General features: G+C 43.1%; 1 protein-coding gene across 1 annotated transcript; it reads right to left on the reverse strand.

Annotated features, from left to right (window-relative positions):
* Nucleotides 1-1,817: 1,817 nt before the first annotated feature.
* Nucleotides 1,818-4,442, reverse strand: LOC115174961 (forkhead box protein A2). Its single transcript, XM_029734037.1, has 2 exons — nt 4,054-4,442; nt 1,818-3,333 (listed from the first exon to the last, which is right to left on the reverse strand). The coding sequence occupies exons 1-2, from the start codon at nt 4,120-4,122 to the stop codon at nt 2,149-2,151; spliced, it is 1,254 nt and encodes a 417-aa protein (XP_029589897.1). The 5' UTR covers nt 4,123-4,442; the 3' UTR covers nt 1,818-2,148.
* Nucleotides 4,443-16,247: the final 11,805 nt, after the last annotated feature.

Genomic DNA, 16,247 nt, shown 5'->3' on the forward strand with positions numbered 1-16,247 from the left:
ATATAGCCTAATGTAAAGATTACATATGTGACTTTGAGGTGTTTACTGTAAGTGTATGTTGTTTGCAGGTTATTATCCGACGCATTTTGCACTGATCAATGATGATCATGAGTCGGTCACATTAGGGCAGGGCGACCCAATTCCGGTTCTGGACGGCCTAAACTCGAAATACTTCTGTTTTTTGTATCTACCTGGGTAGTGAATTCCACTCAACTGGTGTTCCAGGTCTGAATCAGTCCCTTATTAGAAGAAGAGGATGAAAACCTGAAGTGTTTCGGCCCAACAGGGGCAGAAATTGGGCAGCCCTGCGTTAGGGGATACTGTTGGCCGAAAGTGTGGCAAAATGTGGATGAGATTATAGTCCTTTTCACACATAGGGCTTCACTTTATTTTGGGGGGAGTAAACGTTTTTAAATAAAAGGTTAATACGCTGTAGTTCGTTCTTTGTGAACATGGCTTATGTTCACGTTTTCTCGGTGAAAGAAACATGGGCTGCCATTCCATCCCGAAGTAGTTGATGTAATCAGAAGGGCTCTGACATGCGGACAGTTGATCAGTTAGGATCAGTGGTGAGTCACACGTTAAGTGGTTTAACAGGGACTCCATGTGGGACTAACATCACCAACACTTTCATTGTGTACTGCTCTGTCTCCCTCCCGTGCACTTGTCTATTTTACAGGAGCTATTGTGTGATAATGACACAAATGTCATGCATCATATGCAAAATATGTTGGTGCTCGGTGGGGTTCAGGGAAGGACTGGTGTGGGACATATAACGGGAAATCATGTCATATTAATAATAGGCTAACCAAACTCGTTTTATAAATAATAAATCATGTGGTTAAGTTACGTTTAATAATATGAATAATGCATTATTATACATTATTTTTGGTGTGGTGCTTTTCGTTTCGTTTCTTGGCGAAAATGTAAACCTTTTTCCTAAATGTGGGCAATTGGATAGGCTATATTGTCTTATTGAATAGTATTTAATATTATATATCAGAGATGGGCAATTCCAGTCCTCGGGGGCCGGAGTGGTGTCACACCTTTGCCCCATCCATAGCAAACACAGCTGATCAAACTAATTGCATTCTAAACTGAAGATCATGTAGTTGATTGTTGGAGTCAGGTGTGTTAGCTGGGACTGGGGCTAGGGATGGGGTTGGGGCTGGGGTTGGGGCTGGGGCTGGGGCTGGGGCTAGGGATGGGGTTGGGGTTGGGGCTGGGGCTGGGGCTGGGGCTAGGGCAGGGGCTGGGGTTGGGGCTGGAGCTGGGGTTGGGGCTGGGGCTGGGGTTGGGGCTGGGGCTAGGGATGGGGCTGGGGCTGGGGCTAGGGCTGGGGCTGGGGTTGGGGCTGGGGTTGGGGCTGGGGATGGGGTTGGGGCTGGGGATGGGGTTGGGGCTGGGGTTGGGGATGGGGTTGGGGCTGGGGCTGGGGCTGGGGCTGCGGCTGGGGCTAGGGCTGGGGCTGGGGCTGGGGGAAAAGTGTGACACCAATCAGACCCCCGAGGACTGGAGTTTCCCATCCCTGGTATATATAGGGTTATATGTAGTGTTGTGTGTGTGTGTGTGTGTGTGTGTGTGTGTGTGTGTGTGTGTGTGTGTGTGTGTGTGTGTGTGTGTGTGTGTGTGTATACACACGTAGGCCTATAAATACAGAACCCTTACTTTCATTGTTTTATATTTGCCATAATTGCTAGCCTTTCTTAAATAAAATTGTTCGATGTTTTTAACATTTTGAATCATGCAGTTAGCCTATTGCATAATTAGCCTGTATTCCTATGTTTCCTTATAGTAACGCACACATAAAGGTCATATAAAAAAACATCAAATAATACTTTAATATAGATTTTCAGTAGCTACATGAATACACATGAACAACGTATAAGTTATAAGGGATACACAAACGATATTGGCATAGAGAATGTCTCACAATTTGTAACACAGTTACGCCTTCAAATTCATGTAAAAATGGCTGTATGAAATCATTTCTTCCCGTATCAACATAATTTGAACGAATTTAACACTGAGACAGTCCCTTCCATGTCCAATGTACATAAAATGTGACGGATAAAAACAAAAAAACTACCAATTTACAAATGTACAAATGGTAATTGCTAGAAAAAGTTAATTGAATGCAGATAAAAATCAAGAAGAGTTCATGATTGGCCTCGAATACACACCTTGGTAGTAGGAAGTGTCTGTGGGTGTCGAAGCAACATCTAAGCCCGTTTTAGTCGACATTGAGCCCATGGACAGTGCCCCTGTCATCGGTGAACCATAGCCGTGATACTGCATCATCTGTTCATACGTTTTTAGGTCCATTTTGTGGTGATGCTGCTGCTGCTCCGACGACATGAGATTGTTGATGGAGAAAGGGTGGTTGAATGAATAGTGGTGCTCGGGTTTCAGGTGCGCTTCGTGCACGAGCACCGAGTGATGCTGAGACGGAAGATGGTGTGTCTGTGGGACAGGAGTGGGCGCGTGCTCGGCGGGGCTCATTACCTGCTGCCGGGGTTTCGGGGCAGATACGGGCCGTTTGACGTCTTTAACGGACAGGGTATGATGGGGTGATTCGTTACCGTTACAGCTCTCTGGGCTGCTGTTAGGGCCTCCCTCGGAAGTTTTCCTCCCGGTTTCCCTGCCGACGTCTTTCTCGCACCTGAACCGCTTTTGCCTTCGGAGATAGCAGCCGTTCTCAAACATATTCCCTGAGTCCGGGTGAAGAGTCCAGAAAGATCCTTTGCCTGGTTTATCCGGGGACCTGGGCACTTTGAGGAAGCAGTCGTTGAAGGATAGAGAGTGTCGGATAGAGTTTTGCCAGCGCTGCTGGTTCTGTCTGTAGAAGGGGAAGAGGTCCTGGATCCACTGGTATAGCTCATTCAACGTCAGCATCTTTGTGGTAGACTGCTGTAAGGCCATGGTGATGAGAGAAATGTAGGAATATGGGGGCTTGGCGTGCGTATAGCTTCTCCTGTATGTTTTGGGGTCCCTTGACCTTATGTTGGACTGTCCATACATGGGGCTCATAACGCTCATATTGCTATAGGAGGTCAGGGCATTCATCGAGGGAGACTGGCTGCTTATGGGGCTCATATTTGGATTCAGCGTCGCGCTCATGCACGCCATCCCTGCTCCCATACCGTGCATGGCCCCGGAGCCCGGTGACATCCCGGCCATGGAGTGGTTCACACCCGTGTTGACGTATGACATGTTCATGGGGCTGCCTGTCATGTTGCTGGTTGAAGTCATTCCAGGCATGCTCATATAGCTGCTCATCGAGTTCATTCCCAGCGCGGTGTGTTGCGTCATGTTTCCAGCTGAGGTGTAGCACTGAAAAGAGTGCACAACGTCAATAATAGCTTTAACAATGTGAAATAAAGACTTCTAGTAAAATGACAACGAAATAATTAGGCCTACATAAATTCGTTGTCACTTATATAAACATGTATTTTTCAGTCGGTTAAATATCCAATCTTAGGCTATAAATTGTAACGCCACATTTACGTTCAAACAGTGAAGTGCATATACATCCTAAAGAATATTGTAAAGATATTTTATTCCAAGTCTGATTACACGGCAAAACGATAACGATTGAAAAGGGAAGAAATGGATCAACGAATAACCCAATGAGGCGAACTGATCACTGTGTTCTCCGTAATAATTCCATAGTCAAAATAGAAATGTGCCTATAAACTTCAATAATTAGAAATACATTTCAGATTCAATTCGATTTTCAAAATATTAAATAGCCTATTCAGGTCATATATTTCATAAATGTCCTTTCCATTCTCCCTAGAAATTGGTCAGGATATCGAAAAAGACCCACTGGTCACACACTGGTTGAATCAACGTTTTTTTACATTTAAATGATATTAGGCTACGTTGAATCAACTTGGAATAGACGTTGAATTGACGTCTGTGCCCAATGGGGGAGAGATCCGGGAGAATTTGTAGGTGCCCCAAGTCAATATTTGATCACAAAGTTAATATTATCTCAAGGCTAGTATTGAGTTGTATAGACAGCAAAATACATATATAAACTCTACCCACCTCGGGCTCTCCGTAGTAAGCACTCCAGTCTGAATGCTCGTGTCCTTCCATTTTAACAGCGCTTAGCATTGTGGACAGTCCAAAACAAATTTCCTTCAAAAGCCTCAGTCTCAGCAGAAAATGAAGTGAAAAACGGCCCTAAAACCGATTTGGGACCACAGGCTACCCAGGTCGTTTATTCTGCTTGCTGCCTATTGACTGGTTCATGGGTATCTTTCTGCCCTGAGTGCCTTCAGACACTGTAAAGCGACTGACGATGACAGGAGTTAAAGACGTTGGCTCCTCGCCTTGCCGTGGTATAACAGCACTGCGTTTTGCTGAGCGTTCAACCCTCCAATCCTCACTCCTTCAGTGCCCTATTTGAATAATCTGCTCACACCTAGACACGAGACTCTTCCGTTGACCGTCTATTGTAGCTTACACCTGCGCTGGCTGAAAAGGCCAGACCCATTTAAAATGATCCAAAACATCAAGTGTGATTGTTTTCCTCCATAAAAAAACGACAAGGAATTTAAAATTATAAGAGGGCTTTATATTAAGGGCTTTATATTAATGCTATTCCCTTTCTCTGTGTTAGCCTTAATAATGTGATTTGGCATCTTTTGACCAACCGAATATTAGTGTTTCTATCAAGGAGTGTGGACTTCACCTCACGTAATTTATATGCGTTTCACATTTTACTGTTTTAATAAAAAATGTAATACATTTTTTGGGGGTCAAAATAAACAAGGCATTTCCTAACCAGTTATTTTCACAAAACCACAATAATACACCGATGTAAGAAATAGGTAAATTGATACTGAGACATTATGGGTATAAACCACCACTTTAAATACGTATTTAGGCCACATTGAATACCGATTTGGACTATAACATGGTAATGTTTATATATCAGCAATAAGTACAGGGGTCCATGCATCGATTCAATTCTGCTGCGAGGGAGCAATAAGGTACACAGTGGTGTTGACATCAAAGCACAAATTCGTAGAACGTTGTGTTCCACCTATTTGAATTTCGAAACATTGCAAACATTTTGGGGTCCAACTCGAGGGACTTCATTACATCTTGGATAGTCATCATTCATTTATATGCCGAATATTGTGCATAATTGCCTCTTGAATTATAATTCTTACTGCAACTAATGTAATGTAATTGTATTTATTTTATTATACGTCCATTGTGTAATAGAAAATACATCAGTCGGTTACAAATGATTGAGCTCTAAACTATATTACATTTCAGGCAATATCGAAAAAAATGTTTTTCCTAGGCCTATTTTAATTACCCCTGATTTCGTAGTGGCAGTTTGGAGAATAGAGATTATTCAAACATAGCATAGCACTGTCTATTCTCTCTGTCTTTGACCATCATTCTATTGACTTTTGTGAGGGCCTTGCTGCACTATGTTTGATATGACGGTTACAAGAGAAGTTTATCTAAAGTGTTTGATCACTAGAGATGGAATGGATGTCCACAGCAATTGCTGATAAAACCAGCTTCGGAAAACAAGGATACTATTGAGGTGATATTATTGGAGCAGTTTAACTGGTATTGTATTTGCCGAATACACACGAGTGCACGCGCACAGGCCAGCCTACATCACGATGGAATCTTTAGATCATGGTGTTTGAAGAACGTCTGATATTTAATTGTGATAACTTTCATAACAACTATTCCTAATGACTATGAGAATAATGCAACGAAAACTTAAGCCATATGCTATATACATAACACGAGAACCATACACGCATTTACGAAACGCTTATGTCAACAAATTATTAATGCTGTTATAAATATATGTAGCTTATGGATATGTTATGAAGTAATTATGTGCCATTTTATTAAGGCTACTGTGTAGACTAAATTCAATGGCAACTTGTGATAATGGGTTTCTGCTGCCACATAGATAGTTTACAGATTTTACACTTTAGCAGACGCTCTTATCCAGAGTGACTTACAGTAGTGAATGCATACATTTAGATAGTTTACAGATTTTACACTTTAGCAGACACTCTTATCCAGAGTGACTTACAGTAGTGAATGTATACATTTAGATAGTTTACAGATTTTACACTTTAGCAGACGCTCTTATCCAGAGTGACTTACAGTAGTGAATGTATACATTTCATTTATTTTCTGTACTGGCCCCCCGTGGGAATCGAGTCCACAACCCTGGCGTTGCACACACCATGCTGGCGTTGCAAACACCATGCTCTACCAACTGAGCCACAGGGAAGACAGATGAATGTTCATGTCAGATCACCTTGTGTGGCCTCACATTCTTATGGGCCACTTGATAGCTGCACTATTGGGTCAATCAGGGTCTTCTCACAAGCAGTGAAATACAGTACTATAGTGGCCTATTGCTCTTGCCAAATGTGCTGAGGCTGATCAATCACAAAGGGTGTCAACAAAGGCACCACAATGGCCTTAAAATCAAGAATGACATTAGAAGTAGAGTAAAACATAGCCTTACCCTCAGAACAAGATACCTATCATCTCTTTGATTCTGTGAATGATGTGTTCGAAGAGAATGCACTCATGTAGAATAGGGAACAGGCAGGCATGACTGTGGATGTGTAGCATTCGCAAAGAAAAGGACAGGCATGACTGTGGATGTGTGTCGATCTCAAAGATAAGGACAGGCATGACTGTGGGTGTGTGGTGTTCTCAAAGATAAGGACAGGCATGATTGTGGATGTGTGGCGTTCTCAAAGATAAGGACAGGCATGACTGTGGATGTGTGGCATTCTCAAAGATAAGGACAGGCATGGCTGTGGATGTTTGGCGATCTCAAAGAAAAGGACAGGCATGACTGTGGATGTTTGGCGATCTCAAAGATGAGGACAGGCATGACTGTGGATGTTTGGCGTTCTCAAAGATAAGGACAGGCATGACTGTGGATGTGTGGCATTCGCAAAGCAAAGGACAGGCATGACTGTGGATGTGTGGCGATCTCAAAGAAAAGGACAGGCATGATTGTGGATGTGTGGCGTTCTCAAAGATAAGGACAGGCATGGCTGTGGATGTTTGGCGATCTCAAAGATAAGGACAGGCATGATTGTGGATGTGTGGCATTCGCAAAGAAAAGGACAGGTATGACTGTGGATGTTTGGCGATCTCAAAGAAAAGGACAGGCATGACTGTGGATGTGTGGTGTTCTCAAAGATAAGGACATGCATGATTGTGGATGTGTGGCGTTCTCAAAGATAAGGACAGGCATGACTGTGGATGTGTGGCATTCACAAAGCAAAGAACAGGCATGACTGTGGATGTGTGGCGATCTCAAAGAAAAGGACAGGCATGACAGTGAATGTGTGGCGATCTCAAAGATAAGGACAGGCATGATTGTGGATGTTTGGTGTTCTCAAAGATAAGGACAGGCATGACTGTTGATGTGCGGCGTTCTCAAAGATAAGGACAGGCATGGCTGTGGATTTTTGCCGATCTCAAAGATAAGGACAGGCATGACTATGGATGTTTGGCGATCTCAAAGATAAGGACAGGCGTGACTGTGGATGTGTGGTGTTCTCAAAGATAAGAACAGGCATGATTGTGGATGTTTGGTGTTCTGAAAGATAAGGACAGGCATGACTGTGGATTTTTGGCGATCTCAAAGATAAGGACAGGCATGACTATGGATGTTTGGCGATCTCAAAGATAAGGACAGGCATGACTGTGGATGTGTGGCGTTCTCAAAGATAAGGACAGGCATGATTATGGATGTTTGGCGATCTCAAAGATAAGAACAGGCATGATTGTGGATGTTTGGTGTTCTCAAAGATAAGGACAGGCATGACTGTGGATGTTTGGCAATCTCAAAGATAAGGACAGGCATGATTATGGATGTTTGGCGATCTCAAAGATAAGAACAGGCATGATTGTGGATGTTTGGTGTTCTCAAAGATAAGGACAGGCATGACTGTGGATGTTTAGCGATCTCAAAGATAAGGACAGGCATGACTGTGGATGTTTGGCGATCTCAAAGATAAGGACAGGCATGACTTTGGATGTGTGGCTTCCCAAAGAAAAGGACAGGCATGACTGTGGATATGTGGCATTCTCAAAGATAAGGACAGGCATGATTGTGGATGTGTGGCATTCTCAAAGATAAGGACTGGCGTGACTGTGTTTGGTGTTCTCAAAGATAAGGACAGGCATGACTGTGGATGTGTGTTGATCTCAAAGAAAAGGACAGGCATGACTGTGATGTGTGGCGTTCTCAAAGATAAGGACAGGCATGACTGTGGATGTGTGGCATTCTCAAAGATAAGGACAGGCATGGCTGTGGATGTTTGGCGTTCTCAAAGAAAAGGACAGGCATGATTGTGGATGTGTGGCGTTCTCAAAGATAAGGACAGGCATGATTGTGGATGTGTGGCATTCGCGAAGCAAAGGACAGGCATGACTGTTATGTTTGGCGTTCTCAAAGATAAGGACCGGCGGGATTGTGGATGTGTGGCATTCCCAAAGATAAGGACAGGCATGGCTGTGGATGTTTGGCGTTCTCAAAGAAAAGGACAGGCATGATTGTGGATGTGTGGCATTCGCAAAGAAAAGGACAGGCATGACTGTGGATGTGTGGCGTTCTCAACGAAAATGACAGGCATGACTGTGGATGTGTGGCATTCTCAAAAAAAAGACAGGCATGACTGTGGATGTGTGTAGCTCTCAAAGAAAATGACAGAAAGAAGAAGAAAAAACAGCAACACAAAACTCTGACATGCATTTACATATTCAGAGAGAGTGGACAGGAATGTGCCAGTTTCATTATGTTTTCCACAGTTTCATAGGGAGTTAAAATCCCTTTAATTAGTTGTTCTACCAGTTACCCTCGTCCGCCCAAACAACTTTTCAAGAAATACAAAGACAAGAGGTTAAGCTTGTGATTCATCAAAGCAAAATTCATAACGAGTCTATTCAGTGTGAGATGAAACCACAAAATGCTCGCTGCCAATTGCCTATAGTGACAGCAAATATACCAGAGTGAGTGAGTCTTGAGTCTGGGCCTTTATCCTGTGCAGCTGTGACAACGGCTGTTGGCTGCAGGTTTGCGGCTTACCACCGTGTGTTTACCTGGAGATGAATCTGAAAGGCAGCGGGACAGGGAGGACACACAACCAAGGTGAAAGGGAACAAGAGACGGCTGTTTCAGATCTGAGGAGAGCAGTTTTGCTCTAGCTGGCTGGACCATCATGCACTCTGCGCACACACACAGGGCCCGAGACCCGGAAGAGTGCAGTATCTCAACCAATACACTCCTTTTCATATTGAAAGCATATTGTGGGTTGAAATGGAAGACAATTTAGATTTCACAGAATCCATTAGCATGTAATTCAGCATTCCAGGTCCCTGTCATGCAAAAAGCCTCCTTTAAGGAATAAATGATTCATTAACCTATAGAAATAACTTTTTTTTCTCTTCTTTTGGTGTGGATGAGTTGAATGAACATGGTTTTATTTCAACAGTTGAGATATGCATGTATGTGTATTCTACTGTATTCTACTGTATACTATGATAGTAGTTGATCATTTTTCATTACAGTAAATCTTTCTTCTGAAACCTATTATAGCTGACGGATTTGTGCGCCTTTTCCCATCAGCCTGATGGCTCTTGGCTTGGACATTACAGCGATTTGTTGTATCCCCTCATGTGAATAAGGGAAATACAAAACATGACAGCACAAAGACACTTCCATCCATCCCAGAGACATCAAGCTACCTCCCATTGTCCTCTGATTTTCATGATACAATTGGTGGTGTTAACTGAGAAACAGTGTGGGGCCTTCTTCAGAAGAACCAGTGAGAACATTACTGATGTCATTCTCAGCTCCATGACAAAGCTCCCTGCCGGCAAACAACATAAGTGTCCAATCTGTGTTTGTCAACCAGAGAATGCCCCTTCCAGATCCTAATAAACCTTCTCCTTTTCAGGCTCTGACAGCTAACAGGCTAACCACAGTGGAGGCCAATGGCATGGCCACTCCTCAGGTTGCGTCCCAAATGGCTCCCTATTCCTTATATAGTCCACTAATTTGGACTAGGCACCCTACGATTCTGGTCAAAAGTAGTGCACAATGTAGGGAATAGGTTGCCATTTGGGACACATCCTCAGATTAGCACCTCCTCAGCCTCCTGCCGTTCTGGACAAACATGGCCCTTCTCCATATGAAGCACAATGAGGTAGGCAGGGTGAGAAACAGCCGCTCGGCGGGGGAGCCACCACTCCTTCCCAGAATTTCCTGGGCCGACCCGTCTGGGCCTTCCCCTCAGCAGTAGCAGCCAGCTGCCTTCCTGGCTAGGCAGGCCACCCTAACAGCCAGCCAGATGTGTGTATCTCAGGTGAGCAAATATTGTCACTTAGTTAAGACTTCTGTGTTCCCCTCCTACAGAGGCTGCTGTGTATTCCTAGGGGCTGCAGGAAGTGCAAGTAGCACTGTGAAGTTCCCTGGAATGAGAAGTTAGAAGATGCACAGTGTGGGGGGGGGGGGTTAGCTAATTAACCTAAGGGATGCCCACCTCAACCCTCTATCGTTAACCATGTACGATAGTTAATTGATTACGATAGTTAACTGATTACGATAGTTAACTGGGTACGATAGTTAACTGGGTGCGATAGTTAACTGGGTACGATAGTTAATTGATTACGATAGTTAACTGATTACGATAGTTAACTGGGTACGATAGTTAACTGGGTGCGATAGTTAACTGGGTGCGATAGTTAACTGGGTACGATAGTTAACTGATTACGATAGTTAACTGATTACGATAGTTAACTGGGTACGATAGTTAACTGGGTGCGATAGTTAACTGGGTGCGATAGTTAATTGATTACGATAGTTAACTGAATACGATAGTTAACTGGGTGTGATAGTTAACTGGGTACGATAGTTAACTGGGTGCGATAGTTAACTGGGTGTGATAGTTAACTGGGTACGATAGTTAACTGGGTGCGATAGTTAACTGGGTGCGATAGTTAACTGGGTTCGATAGTTAACTGGGTTCGATAGTTAACTGATTACGATAGTTAATTGATTACGATAGTTAACTGGGTGCGATAGTTAACTGGGTGTGATAGTTAACTGGGTACGATAGTTAACTGGGTACGATAGTTAACTGGGTGCGATAGTTAACTGGGTGCGATAGTTAACTGGGTGCGATAGTTAACTGAATACGATAGTTAACTGGGTGCGATAGTTAACTGGGTGCGATAGTTAACTGAATACGATAGTTAACTGGGTGCAATAGTTAACTGGGTGCGATAGTTAACTGGGTACGATAGTTAACTGGGTGCGATAGTTAACTGGGTGCAATAGTTAACTGGGTGCGATAGTTAACTGGGTACGATAGTTAACTGGGTGCGATAGTTAACTGGGTACGATAGTTAACTGGGTACGATAGTTAACTGGGTGCGATAGTTAACTGGGTGCGATAGTTAACTGAATACGATAGTTAACTGAATACGATAGTTAACTGGGTGCGATAGTTAACTGGGTGCGATAGTTAACTGAATACGATAGTTAACTGAATACGATAGTTAACTGGGTGCGATAGTTAACTGGGTGCGATAGTTAACTGAATACGATAGTTAACTGGGTGCGATAGTTAACTGGTTACGATAGTTAACTGGGTGCGATAGTTAACTGGGTGCGATAGTTAACTGAATACGATAGTTAACTGATTACGATAGTTAACTGATTACGATAGTTAACTGATTACGATAGTTAACTGATTACGATAGTTAACTGGGTGCGATAGTTAACTGAATACGATAGTTAACTGGGTACGATAGTTAACTGGGTGCGATAGTTAACTGGGTTCGATAGTTAACTGGGTTCGATAGTTAACTGATTACGATAGTTAATTGATTACGATAGTTAACTGGGTGCGATAGTTAACTGGGTGCGATAGTTAACTGGGTGCGATAGTTAACTGGGTTCGATAGTTAACTGGGTTCGATAGTTAACTGAATACGATAGTTAACTGGGTACGATAGTTAACTGGGTTCGATAGTTAACTGGGTGCGATAGTTAACTGGGTTCGATAGTTAACTGGGTTCGATAGTTAACTGATTACGATAGTTAACTGAATACGATAGTTAACTGAATACGATAGTTAACTGGGTACGATAGTTAACTGGGTGCGATAGTTAACTGGGTTCGATAGTTAACTGGGTTCGATAGTTAACTGATTACGATAGTTAATTGATTACGATAGTTAACTGGGTGCGATAGTTAACTGAATACGATAGTTAACTGATTACGATAGTTAACTGGGTGCGATAGTTAACTGGGTGCGATAGTTAACTGGGTACGATAGTTAACTGATTACGATAGTTAACTGATTACGATAGTTAACTGGGTGCGATAGTTAACTGGGTACGATAGTTAACTGGGTGCGATAGTTAACTGGGTTCGATAGTTAACTGGGTTCGATAGTTAACTGATTACGATAGTTAATTGATTACGATAGTTAACTGGGTACGATAGTTAACTGGGTGCGATAGTTAACTGGGTGCGATAGTTAACTGAATACGATAGTTAACTGGGTACGATAGTTAACTGGGTGCGATAGTTAACTGGGTACGATAGTTAACTGGGATGCGATAGTTAACTGAATACGATAGTTAACTGGGTGCGATAGTTAACTGGGTGCGATAGTTAACTGGGTGCGATAGTTAACGACAGCATATGTCCCAAATGGCACCCTGTTCTCTAAATAGTGCACTAATTAGTACACTAACTAAGGCCCATATGGCTCTAAACAATGGTAGTGCACTAACTATATGGAACAGAGTTTCATTTCATATGCACCAACAATCTCTTTCCAAGCTAATTTAATTCTTCATCCTCACAATTCCTGATCACCACAGCCAGGATCATTCTCAAATCAAATTTGGTTTGTCCCATGCTTTGTAAATAACAGGTGTAGACTAACAGTGAAATACTCACAGGCCATTCCAAACAATGCAGAGAGACATTTTGGCAATAGTAGAAAAATAATAACACAAGGAATAAAAACACAATGAGTAAGGATAACTTGGCTATATACAAAGGGTACCAGTATCGAGTCGATATGCAGGGTTACGAGGTAATTTAAGTAGATATGTAGATATATGTAGGGAGAAAGTGACTAGGCAACGGGATAGATAATAAACAGTAACAGCAGCGTATGTGATGAGTCAAGAGTTACTGCAAAAAGGATCAATTCAGATATTCTGCTTAGCTATTGGTTAACGACTTAACTAACTATTTAGCAGTCTTATAGCTTTGGGGTAGAAGCTGTTCAGGGTCCTTTTGGTTCCAGACTTCGTGCATCGATACCACTTGCAGGTGGTAGCAGAGAGAACAGTCTATGACTTGGGTGGCTGGAGTCTTTGACACGTTTTAGGGCCTTCCTCTGACATCGCCTGGTATAGAGGTCCTGTTTGCAAACGTAATGATGGTGTTGGAGTCGTGCGTGGCCACGCAGTTGTGGGTGAACAGGGAGTACAGGAGAGGACTAAGCATGCCTGAGGGGCCCCCGTGTTGAGGGTCAGCGTGACAGATGTGTTGTTGCCTACCCTCACCACCTGGGGGCGGCCTGTCAGGAAGTCCAGGATCCAATTGCAGAGTGAGGTGTTTAGTCCCAGGGTCCTTAGTTTAGTGATGAGCTTGGAGGGCACAATGGTGTTGAACGCTGAGCTGTAGTCAATAAACAGCATTCTCACATAGGTGTTCCTTTTGTCCAGGTGGGAAAGGGCAGTGTGGAGTGCAGTAGAGATTGCATAATTTGTGGAGCTGTTGGGGCGGTATGCGAGTTGGAGTGCGTCCAGGGTGTCTGGGATGAGGGTATTGATGTAAGCCATGACAAGCCTTTCAAAGCTACAGATGTGAGTGCTGTGGGGCGGTAGTCATTTTGACAGGTTATCTTGGTGTTCTTGGGCACAGGGGCTATGGTGATCTGCTTGAAACATGTAGGTCAGGGTTCCCCAACTGGCGGTCCGTGGGCCTAATTTGGCCTGCGGGTGTTTTTTCTTTTGGCAAAATAAAAATAAACATATAATTTTATTATTAATTTTGTTTTTCATAAAGGACTGTAAAAACACCAGGAAATGATCCCCAAGTGATTTTTATTTAAGAAATCTCTTCCCAAGTATTCCTATGCATAATAGATAGACACTTGATCATGTACAAATCTAAGCAAGGTTTGAAATGATTATGTTTTAGTCAAACATTATATCTGTTTGGGCTTCTTGCGGTCAATTTGCAGTCTACAAAAGATTTGTAATCATGTTCCGGACCTCCGTGTTCCAGAAATCGGCCCGCGGCTGAATCTAGTTGATGATCCCTGATGAAGATATTACAGACCGGGTCAGGGTAAGGTTGAAAATATCAGTGAAGACACTTGCCAGCTGGTCAGCACATGCTCTGAGTACACGTCCTGGTAATCCTTGTGAATGTTCTCACATCGGCAACGGAGAAAGTGATCACACAGTCATCCGGAACAGCTGGTACTCTCATGCATAGGTTCAGTGTTGCTAGACTTGAAGCGCACTTAGAAGGTATTTAGCTCGTCTGGTAGGCTCACGTCACTGGACAGCTCGCGGCTGGGTTTCTCTTTGTAATCAGTGATAGTTTGCATGCCCTGCCACATCGAATGAGCGTCAGGTAGTAGGATTCGATCTTGGTCCTGTATTGATGCTTTGCCTGTTTGATGGTTCAGTGTAGCGTGATTTCATATAAGCGTCCGGATTAGTGTCCCGTTCCTTGAAAGCGTCTGCTCTAGCCTTTAGTTCAGTGTGGATGTTGCCTGTAATCCATGGCTTCTGGTTGAGATATGTACGTACGTACGTATGGTCTTTGTGGGCACGACATCATTGATGCACTTAATAATGAAGCCAGTGACTGATGTGGTACTCCTCAATGCCATCGGATGAATCCTGGAACATGTTCCAGTCCGTGTTACCGAAACAGTCCTGTAGCTTAGCATCTGCTTCATCGGACCACTTCCATATTGAAACTTTCTGTTTGAGTTTTTGCTTTTAAGCAGGAATCAGGAGGATATAGTTATGGTCAGATTTGCCAAATGGAGGGTGAGGGAGGGTGAGGGAGGGCGAGGGAGCGCTTTGTATGCGTCTCTGTGTGGAGTAAAGGTGATCTTGGAGCGGCAGGTAGCCTAGTGGTTAGAGCTTTGGGCCAGTAACTGAAAGATTGCTAGATTGAATCCCCGAGCTGACAAGGTAAAAATCTGTCGTTTTGCCCCTGGACAAGGCAGTTAACCCACTGTTCCTAGGCTGTCATTGCAAATAAGAATTTGTTCATAACTGACTTGCCTAGTTAAATAAAGGTTACATTTTTTCGCCTCTAGTTGCACAGGTGACATGCTGGTAGAAGTTAAGTAAAACTGATTTCAGTTTTGCTGCATTAAAATCACTGGCCACTAGTAGCACCGCCTCTGGGTGAGCATTTTCTTGTTTGTTTATGGCCCTATACAGCTCGTTGAGTGTGGTCTTAGTGCTAGCATCGATTTGTGGTGGTAAATAGACAGATACTAAAAATATAGATGAAAACACTTGGTAAATAGTGTGGTTCTGTATTCTAACTCAGGTGAGCAGAACCTTGAGACTTTCTTAATATTAGAGATCTACTCACCAGTTTTTGTTAACAAAGAGGCACACACACCCTCCTCTGAGCTTCCCTGACGCAGCCGTTCTGTCCTGCCGATGTATAGAAAAAATATCTAGATTTATATTTACTATGTCTGTCACGTCCTGACCATAGTAAGTTGTTATTTTCTATGGTAGGGCGTGACAGGGGGTGTTTGTCTGTTTTTGTATTTCTATGTTCAGTTTCTAGTTTTGGTATTTCTATGTTGGTTTTTGTTTGGCATGACCTCCAATTAGAGGCAGCCGGTTGTCGTTGTCTCTAATTGGAGGTCATATTTAAGTTGATGTTTGTCCCACCTGTTTTTGTGGGTGATTATATTTTGTGAGTAGTGTTTGTTCCTCCTGCATCACGGTTTGTTGTTTTGTCCTTCAGTTTATTTTGGTATTGCATTAAGTTTCACAGTCTAATAAATATGTGTAACAAAACAGACGCTGCATTTTGGTCAGATCATTTAAACAGCCGTGACAATGTCATTGTCCAGCCACGACTCATAGGACATAACAGTTATTCAGATCACTTTGATAGGATAGTCTCGAACAGAGCTCAT

Source organism: Salmo trutta, chromosome 35 (genome assembly GCF_901001165.1).
Source record: "Salmo trutta chromosome 35, fSalTru1.1, whole genome shotgun sequence".
Lineage (NCBI taxonomy): Eukaryota > Metazoa > Chordata > Actinopteri > Salmoniformes > Salmonidae > Salmo > Salmo trutta.